General features: G+C 34.3%; 1 protein-coding gene across 1 annotated transcript; it reads right to left on the reverse strand.

The window, feature by feature from the left end:
* Window positions 1-7,566: 7,566 nt before the first annotated feature.
* On the reverse strand, window positions 7,567-10,111 carry LOC139847698 (phosphoglycerate mutase-like protein AT74H). Its single transcript, XM_071837423.1, has 2 exons — window positions 9,360-10,111; window positions 7,567-8,205 (listed from the first exon to the last, which is right to left on the reverse strand). Exons 1-2 carry the CDS (start codon window positions 9,805-9,807, stop codon window positions 7,796-7,798), a joined length of 858 nt encoding a protein of 285 aa, XP_071693524.1. The 5' UTR covers window positions 9,808-10,111; the 3' UTR covers window positions 7,567-7,795.
* Between the last annotated feature and the right edge of the window lie 470 nt (window positions 10,112-10,581).

Consider the following 10,581-nt stretch of genomic DNA (forward strand, 5'->3'; position numbering starts at 1 on the left):
TGGCTCCATTAGCGGGAGTATCTTTCTTCTTAGGACAATTTGGACTAATGTGTCCCTTTTTTCCACAAATGTAGCAAGTAGGAGGAGCTTTGGCAGGAACAATAGCTTTATCCTTTGGAGGAGTCTTACACGTCTTAGCAACGTATCTCACTTTCTTACACAACGTACAAGTAGCAGTATACCGCCCCGGGTGATGACTTTCACATCGAATACAAAAAGGATAAGTTGCCTTTATAATTCGTCCTTGTACTATCCACCGGCTTCTTACTAACATTCTGAGTCGAACCTTGAGATGGCTCAAACTTCCTCTTACCTTCATTACTCTTAGTGTCAACCTGCTTATTAGCCGACGCTCTTCTTCTCTTGGCCAACATCAAATTTTGTGCCATGAGAATCACAGCATCAAGAGTAACCTTCTCGGCAGCAATAACATTCCCCTGAACATCTTCGGGAAGTCCTTCTATATACCTTTCAATCCTTATAGCTTCGGTAGGGAACATCTCGGGACATAGAGTAGAAAGTTCAAAAAAAACGATTGGTGTAACTTTCAATATCAGTACCCTTCACCTTGAGTTCCCAGAACTCAGCTTCAAGTTTTTGAACTTGACTTCTCGGACAGAATTTATTAACCATCATGCTTTTGAGTTCATCCCATGGGATTGTATTTGCATTGTCAATTCCCATGGACTTGGCATGAGCAGTCCACCAAGTCAAAGCATTGCCAACGAATGAGCTAGTGGAATATTTGACCCGATCGTCATCCCTGCAGTTGCAAATGCGGAAGATGGACTCTAACTTCTCGAACCATCGAACTAGTTCGACAGCCTCTTCATTTCCCTTGAAAGCGGGAGGATGGCAGTTTGTAAATTCATTGTAAGAACAAGGTTTCAGTTGAGGATTAACATCATTAGCTTGAGCGTTGCCTTGGGCGGCAGCAAGCAACTGTTGGAATTGTTCAGTGGTCAATACGATGTTGTTAACAGCAGGTGAAGCTGGACGAACCATGATGTCACTACATAGAAGTGAACATAAGTTTGGTAAGGTGACAATTTATAAGTTTGGGCGACTATAAGTATGAATAAAATAAAGCATTGATATCACATGATATTAATAGAACACTTTATATTATTAAAACAAGGCATTTAATAAGCCTTTTTAATACATGATTCGGGAATAGAAATAGTTTAAGGCATAGCCTTTACATAGACAAGGAATTGAAAAAATAATTTAGGGAATATTAAGATTGAAGTAATCTTCATATTTCTTCTTCTCGTCCTCAACCTTCTTCATAAACTCATCAACTTTCTCGTTCCTCGCCTTTTACTTCTCATAGAGATACTCGAGGTTATCGTAGAGGTTAGTAATGCGGCTGTTGACTGCGTTGTTATCGTACCCCTTTAGAGCAAGCTGCTTGTTGACTCGATTTCTTTCCATATCCAACCAGAAATCAACATTCTCCTTGAGATGAGCAAGCGATTCCTTTCCCCAACGGGTGTTACGTTCTTCCTCATACTTCACCAACTTTATCTCTTTCTTTAACTCCGCGTTTTCCTCCAAAAGTTTCTTAATTTCGCGATCCTTCTCATCCATACGAACCTCCACTCTCGCCACGTGGTGAAGCAAACCTTCCAAGTTTCTCTCGGTATCTTTTGCAGGCTCATGATCTCATACTTAGCAGCATCATCATAAGAAGGAGATCGGGCTCTTTTCCTTGACGGGCCATCTTCATTAAAATCAGCAGGGCGTTTCCCCTTGTCTTCTATTCTTGGGGTTGGATAGTAGTCGGGAGACTTAGGTAAAGTATTTGGACTATAGTTTGGTGAGGGAGGACCACCAAAACCATAAGGTGGGCTTTGGACTCGCCTCGAAGTTGAAGAGTTTCCAACACCTACTTCGTTGGCAGGTTGGAAGCGAGCCATTTCTTCAGAAGATTTGAAGAGATTCATTTTATTTGGTTGATTAACGCTTGAGCTTGACATCCTAACATTAGGAAAGAGACTTTGATTAGCATATTTGAGTCAAGTTTAGTCGAGCATAAGTGTTAAGATTATAAGGCAACTAAGGCAGGAAAGGTTATAGCTTCCTAGATTGCTAAGGCACCCTAGCTAGCAAATAAGGCACACATAAAGATGCAATCCTGGTTCTCTATAACAGCCTGGTTATGCTCTAATACCAATCTAGCACACCCCCAATTAGGGCCTGGGTGAATGTGACATTAATATCAAACAAACCAACATATTATAATATACGAGAACAATACTAAATGATAAGAACAAACTTTGTTGAGTACGCAGCGAAAAATGAATGTCGTTACAATAATGGAAATTAAAATAAAGTAATTGTTTTAAATGCAAGAATAATAAATGCAATATCTCTTGATCCTAAGTCCAAGTAGCATCAGATAAGCAGTAAATAATTCAAGCTTGATCAATCAGCACCTGAGACAAACATGCTAAAGTGTCAACCAAAAAGGTTGAGTAAAGTTCATAGGTTTAACAAAAATGTTTGACCGTTGTTTTAGACCACAAGATTTAGTTTATAAAGGTGATCTCGCAAGGATCAAAAAGTTATGCCAGTTCGTGATATTTAGACTAAACGTTCAAAGTTTTGCCAGTTCGTGATATTTAGACTAAACGTTTAGTGTAGTAATGATTAGGTAATGATTGGGGTTTTATTAAATTAGGGTTTAATTGATGTATTTGGGTTTAGTAAATTATGGTTTAATAATTAGGGTTAGGTTTAGGGTTTTAATTAATGTAGTATAGTTTAGGTGTAATTAGGGTTTAATATATATATATATATATATATATATATATATATATATATATATATATATATATATATATATATATGTATATATATATATATGTATATATATATATATGTATATATATATATTTTTCGTGTATATGTATATATATATATAATATTTATATATATTTTTTTATATATACCGTATATATGTATGTATGTATGTATATAAAAATATTTTTTTACATGTATATATATATATGTCGAGAATGTATATGTATATATGTATTTATTTTGTTTCCTTAATTAAACATAAACAAATCTTTATCTAATCTCCTAGGTTTTAAAGATCAAACCTCCTTCTCTTTTTTTTTCGGTCGACACCTATACATACATATATATATTATTATTTTTCATGTATATATAGATCTAAGTGTGTTCATATATATATATATATATATATATATATATATATATATTGTATATGTTTATGAATTAACATGAATATGAATTAAACAAAGATCAAAGTTTATGGAAATAAGTTAGGGTTTATATTATACCTTTGAAGATTCGAAGATGATTAACAAAAAAAAGAAGAACACTTGAAGATTGAAGATCAAAGCCTTGAAGATTTGAAGAACACCTTGAAGATTCTTAAAGAACGCGAGAACACGATGAAGATTGCTTGGAAACCCTTGAAGATGGTAGTGGATTTCGATGGTGGTGGTGATGGTTTCGGTTTTGGGAGTCGAAAACAAGAGAGAGGGGAGAGAAATTTGAGACAGAATTGTTGTTGTGATTTGGTACAATGAGAAGGTTTAGGTTAGGCCTCTATTTATAGGAGTGTTAGGAAAATTCCAGAATTAGGGTTAGGGTTAGATTTACTTAGGGAACAAGTTAGCTTGAAGAGGGGGTTATGGGGCTTTGATTTGGCCGAAAATTTTAGGGGCAAAAGGGTAATTTTACCCTCCCTAAAATCTGCTAGGCTTTAAGGGTTTAGGTTTAAGTACACAAGTTTTAAAGTTATTTATTTGTTCACAAAAGTTAATAAGCTCATTACTTTTATCTTTTTATTAACTTGTTAATTATTACATAAAGTTAATTAATATAATTCTTAACAATCGTTAATTAAAGTTTAATTGTTAAGTTTAATTATATAGTTGGGCATTTAATAAGGAAAAATATAGAATGGAAAAATGAGGGTCGTTATATAATAAGAGTTTAGTGTAAACTCCCAAAAGTCTTCATGTAAAACAAATTGGTCATATTTGGAGTGTAGTAAGTAACCAATGAAACAATATACTTACAACCAAATATTGACATATGCATGGAAGTTTTGGGATATGATTATTGGAAGCTTGTTAATTTTCATGGAACAAAAAAAAAACTGCACATACCCTTCTTGGAACATATGCTTAAAGTATACAAAGATTCCTTCTTCTTTGGTATTATGTTGGAAGATTAAGGAACTCTTGTGATTTGCTAAATAGCCGTTGGTTTGACTCATATTGTGACCAAATATTATGCACTTATCCTTTTAGGAAACAAGGAATGAAACCAAGGAAAAGATGTCATCCTTATTTAGTGAAGGGTCAATATCAATGAATGCTTCCAAGACCACTTCAAGTGTATAGTACATTGTCATCCTTCTAACATGCTTTTGTAGGCTCCATATTGAATAAAGAAGCGAAGAGGATCAAAGACAAAAAGAAGTTGCAACGGATATAATTCAAATGAGCCTCTTGATCTATAAATGCAAAGGCTTGAAGACATATGCAACTCACCTCTTTCCAACACACTTTCAAAATTATATCAACTAATCTTCCAAGCCTCAAGCACATATCTATGGAGAGATTATAAGAGAGAAAGAGAGATTCTACATACACTAAGTAGAATTACATTGTAAACTTTATGCTTATCATTTGTATCTTTAAATTTACTTTGTGTAATACTTCCTTAGGGGTCAAGGAAGTTAAACAGTTCTTGTGATAGGAAACACTATCTTACTTACTAATTCAACTTCCTTAAAGGGATCTAGGAAGTTGATTAATTTCATTGAGAATTAATACTTGTCCAAGGTGAAGACAAGTTTGATCTAAGTAAGGTTGGTGTGACTTATTGAAGAACTATGAGAGATTGAGTTAGGAGAATTGATCTTGTGATAAGAGCATCACTTCACTTAGTGATTCTTCTTCCTTAAAGGCATTTAGGAAGATGACTAATTCCATTAGGAATTATTACTTGTCCAAGGTGAAGACAAGTTTAATATAAGTAAGTTGTTGTGGCTTATTAAAAAGCATTTGGTGTAAACCGATCTCCACCGGGTTTGGAGAAATGCTTACTGAAACTAACTCCAGATTAGTGAATCGGGGAGTAGATTAAGGTGGATTAGTTAACATCCACCCGAAGCACTATAAATCCTTGTGTGTGTGCACTTTACATTGTTTGCATACTTGTATGAACAAACACAAACGCTTCCACACTTAAAACTTATGATTTGATTGTCAAAGATTTCGAAAAATTTTAAGAAAACACTAAGTAACTATTCACCACCCCCCCCCCCCCCCCCCTCCTAGTTACTTACAGTTTTGAATTTGAAATTGAGACATCATGGAGGTCCTTACAAGTAAATTATGTGTGTCAAAATTATGGTTGGTTACGAAATCATGTGAACTTCATCGGATACATAGTGCGTTGGGTCAAGACACATTGGTTGTAGTAGGTCCACCTATACTATGAATTCCGAATGTATAAACATCGTGAAGTATCACCGAAAATGAACATTTTTCTAAGGTATCAAAGTATAAAGCTACATGCAACGATGTGAAGCCACTCTATATCAGTGTATGTCGTAGAATACATTGTATGTTCAGACTAAGACACATCAGTTGTAGTAAGTCTTAACTCCACTATGGACTCACTACGATGGACATAGTAATTATACTTAGACTTTGAAAAAGGCTCATAGTTAGATTGTGTATATTGTACCATTAACAAAATGTATTAAACTTCGTCTGAACTTCGACCTATGTGTCTACATTCAATGTGTCTACAGTCAATGTGTCTACATTCAATGTGTCTATCATCAGATGATTTTCAGGGATTTTTTAGGAACAACTATCTTTCCAATCGAAGTCATAACACACACTTGCTTTAACCTTATCGGAAGTTGAAATTGCCTTTTTACCACTTTATTTACTTATTCATGTTTTATTAGAATTATGAAACCAACCAAACTACTCCTTAGTACCCCTCTACTAGAATATGATAGGAGTGTAAATGAGCCGTGCTACTCACAAGTTACTCGAGCTCGACTCCAGAAAAGTCGGATTTAAGCCGAGTCTAAATGAGCTCGTGCACGAGTTTGAACTTATGTTGAAGCTCGTTTAGTAAATAAGCACGAACTAGAGCTTCATATCTCGAGCTTGAAAAGCTCGCAAGCCTAACTAAGGGTGTAAACGAGCCTAGCCGAGCTCGGCTAAGCTCGAGTGCAGATCGTTTAAATTATACAAAGCTCGAGCTCGACTTAGTTCGAGCCAAATATCTCAAGTTCGATCTCGGCTCGTTTGATATTTTACAAGCTCGAGCTTGACTCATTATTTACATCATATTGATTTAATTGTATTTCATATTTATTATTTATGAAATTTTTATCCACTTGTAATCATATTTGATATTATTCTTTTAACTATCAGTTATATTATTATATAATAGTAATTATTATTATATTATTATATATACTTGTACTAAATATATTACTAAAAATAATATTTTGTGTTTATAAATTAAAAGCTAGTCAGATAATCTATTTGGTGAAGTGAGTTGTCTTACAATAATATTGTTGCTCTTAAGAGTGACGCTAGTTAATACTTCCCCTTGATAACCTTAGGAGGAGTATTATTAGACATAGGCCTCAACAGAGGAATATTCATTTGAGTCCATAAATTAAGTTGAGATTCAATGGACCAATGAGAGCGCGACATGTGTCGCGAAAATCACATGTGATTGAAAAAAAATTCAAAAATTTTTTTTGAAAAAAAAATTTTATTTTTTTTTCGAAATTTAAAAAAAAAATTTTAAATTTTTTTTTTTACAATCACATGTGATTTACCTGCACAATCACATGTGATTGAATTGTACAATCACATGTGATTGGATTTGCCATGCATAATCACATGTGATTGGATTTGCCATGCATAATCACATGTGATTGAGTTTACAATCACATGTGATTGACATGCATAATCACATATAATTTTAAAAAAAAAATCGGAAAAAAAATTTTCGGAAAAAAAATTCGAAAATTTTTTTTTCGAAAAAATAAATTTCAAAAAAAAAAATTTCGAATTTTTTTTTTCAATCACATGTGATTTTCGCGCCACATGTCACGTTCTCATTGGTTCCTTTGTTTTCAAGCAAATTTATGGATGCAAGTGATTAAATAAACAAAATCTATCTTTCTGTCATTACGTCTATGACGTCTATGAAAGCATAAGCCGACCATTTGAGGGATATCAACACCAAACAAAATTACGTCTGTCACAACAAAAGCCGAACGTTTAAGCTATATCAATACCAAACAAGTACATCATAAGCCGACCGTTTGAGCGATATCAACCCCAAACAAGTACGTCTATGACAACATAATAACACCCGACTACTTGCAAGACAATTATTTGGAACAACAATCTCATGATTGGAAGATTACCATAAAGGGATCATCGTATAAACAGAAAAAGGTAGCGGGACTTGCATTCATATTCGTATAAACGACATTAAATATAATTAAAAAAACATAAAAATTTAAATGACCAAAATCCAGGCTTAACCCAAAGAAAGGGTCTCATACTTGGTATAAACTTATGTTTAGAACAGAGACGGTACCAAAAATCAACGTAGACATCAATCAATCAATAAATTTAATCAGTCAAGTCCTGCAGAAAATCACAACTTTCCTTTCAATTCTACTTATTGGATGACAAATTAGTACCTAAGAAACTAATCAGCACATGTATACATCAATAAGGTTCATGAAAACCAAAATTCAAGAATCCAATTTGTCAGTAGCATGATCTTCATCGTCAACATCCTCAGAATCAGAATTTAACTGGTCAAAGAAACCATCCAAATAACATTGACTTTTCTCGATCCCCGCACCCTTAGCTCGACATTTTTGGTCATGTATCATTTCGGGAGATAATCCCCATTCCAACATTTCTTCTTCAGAATGGTGAACAGCCAAACTGTAATCACCGCCATCTCCTAGTTGCATTACTCGAAACTCACAGTTGTTGAGATTGTTTAGGTGCTCGAATTGTTCAACTGTCCACTTGAACCATTTCATTAAAAAGACCCGTGAAGCGAGCCCATGTGAAACTATAATGATATTTAAATCGTCACATGGGTCATAATGAAGCCTGCTGTCGATATCTCTCCATAAAGATTCAAGAAAGCCTGCAAATTAGAAAAGATATTCAGAGAAAATACGACCCAATATTGTCTTTCGAAACGTTTTATATTGTAGGTAAAAATGAGCTTCTATTGCTTCAAAAGTGATATCATTATCCTTAAAGAATTCATTTAAACTTCAGAATTCCAGTTTGCAACTACTATCTGAATTAGCAACCATCACATGCTTAATAGTTGGGCCACCAGATCTAGAGGTGCCAAAACTGCCAGGGTCGATTCGACAAACAATTTATCTCTAATAAATTAGCTATAAAACAAAGGATTTTGCTAACCACAGCCTTAAGGGCTATCATTAACATGCTTAAAACTTTTGTATATAGCAGTTAGTTTTTAACTTTAAGGTGGCGGTTGCTTGATTGTACAATTAGCAAAATCCAAAATAATTTCCATATCATACTTGAACAATAATTGTTTATAGACAATAGTGTTTGGATCAAGTCAATCAAGCATGTACCAAAAGCTTACCTGTTACCCAAACCTAACCCACCATCTGCTACCACTAGCACTTCAATACAATTATACTTCTAAAGTAAAGTTTCAGACGGTTAATCAAGAATTAGTTGACATTTCTTAAAATGAGAAATTCTTCCAAATATTTCATATGAGAGATGGAAGATTACTGGCACAGGACAGCAGATGAGAATTAGGATCCTTAAAAATCATATGTAAGACACAAATGGTTTTGGAAGTGAAGTTATACGTCCTATATTTGGGCACGAACTACCAAAGACCTAAATAGTCTATTGTGAGTGGCAAGATGGTTGGGTCAGGTAACAGATCAAATTGACTAATTATTACTAGTAGGGATTGAGTCATGCTCACTCGTAGAGACCTCTTCTCCTTTTTTTTTTTTTTTTTTCTTTCTTCCAAACAAGTATTTAAATAACCTGATCCGGTACTTACATTTAGAAACGCATCTGATTACAACAACAATAATAACCTCCAAACACTATAATTCGGATTCCCAGTTTATTACTCCGTGTCCAACAAAATTCAATTTTCAAAGGAGGCACCGTATCTGTACCTTTCAAGTGTTTATATAATAATGGTGTATATTAGGTTTATTATCTCAATCACACAAAAAAACAACAAAACATACTTAACTGAATTTAATTGGAAACAATAAACGAAAAACGTACTTGAAACGCGATCAAACACATCGGCAGCAGACTCGCCTTCGGGGAATCGATAAAAGAATCGGCCAAATCTCTCTCTAGTCTCCTTAATAATCTTCATCCTTTCAGTAATTTGAAAATTACCAAAATCCTGTTCTCTAATCCTACATTCTTCCTTAACACCAATCACTCTTTTCTTACAAAAAGATCTACCAATTTCTCTTAAAGTGGATCTAGTTCGTTCATACGGTGACACATAAAAACAAACCTTCCAGTTTTTCAACTTGCCGGAATCGGAAATCACATCTCGCATCTTAGCTCCGGCGAGTTTGGCCTGAGAGATACCTTCGTCGGTGAGGGGGATCTTGTAATCAGGAGTGGTGGTGTATGCTGAACCGTCTAGGTTTCCGGCACTTTCACCGTGACGGACTAATATTATTCTTTTCGGAAGGAATTTTTGTTGATTTATCATTTTCGAGGTATAAAATAATTGATTTAAAAATTAAAATAAAATTATACAATATCTATTCACGTTCAAAAATATAAGTATATGTTTGTGTGTGTGTGTGTATATATATATATATATAGGAATCGAGAAATGGAGATGGAGATTTGAGATTGCGTGTTACCTAAAAGTGATTAAGTAGTGAAAAATAAAAGGGAATTAATCAAAATAAGAAAAATGGTGAGGTGGCTGGTGTTTGTGGAAACCGCTTTGTTTTGATAACATGTTTTTGAAATCAAAAGAGAAGGTTGTTCTAGACTTTGACCATTTGGAAAGAAAAAGGAACTAGGAATAGGATGCCACCCTGAATATGGATGGAAAACAATTAACAACAAAATACCGTGTTTATACGTTAATATGGCTGTTTTCAGTTTTTAGGGATGAGTGGATATAAACAGTGTTTATACTTTCTATCCTGTTTTTGTTAGTGATTTTAATGTAATCTAATATAATCAATGTTTTAGGTTATTGGATTACTTGGTTGAGAGTGGAAGTGATTGCTTGATACTCTACACAAATTTGAGAAGTGTGGAGTACACATTCGTAAAGAGTTAGATCAATCACTTAGTGTATAGTTGAGCTTCGATGATTTATGTATTGCTTAAAATGACTGATCCACAAAACAGGCTTAGGGCGCGTCGCGGCTATTCTAGGCACGCCGCGGCCCATAGTGTATTTTTGGATCAGACATTTTCGTTGTTTTAGGTTTTGTAACGAAGCACTAAGGCGCGTTGCGGCGTA

The sequence above is a fragment of the Rutidosis leptorrhynchoides genome, chromosome 5, assembly GCF_046630445.1.
Source record: "Rutidosis leptorrhynchoides isolate AG116_Rl617_1_P2 chromosome 5, CSIRO_AGI_Rlap_v1, whole genome shotgun sequence".
NCBI classification, from domain to species: Eukaryota; Viridiplantae; Streptophyta; class Magnoliopsida; order Asterales; family Asteraceae; genus Rutidosis; species Rutidosis leptorrhynchoides.

What these genes read in the sequence shown, in the direction of transcription:
- LOC139847698 (XM_071837423.1), bottom strand. Translation starts at nt 9,807, where the DNA reads ATGATAAATCAACAAAAATTCCTTCCGAAAAGAATAATATTAGTCCGT. An exon ending in TGTGTTTGATCGCGTTTCAA is followed by an intron (nt 8,206 to 9,359) that starts GTACGTTTTTCG and finishes TCTAATTTGCAG; the next exon opens with GCTTTCTTGAATCTTTATGG.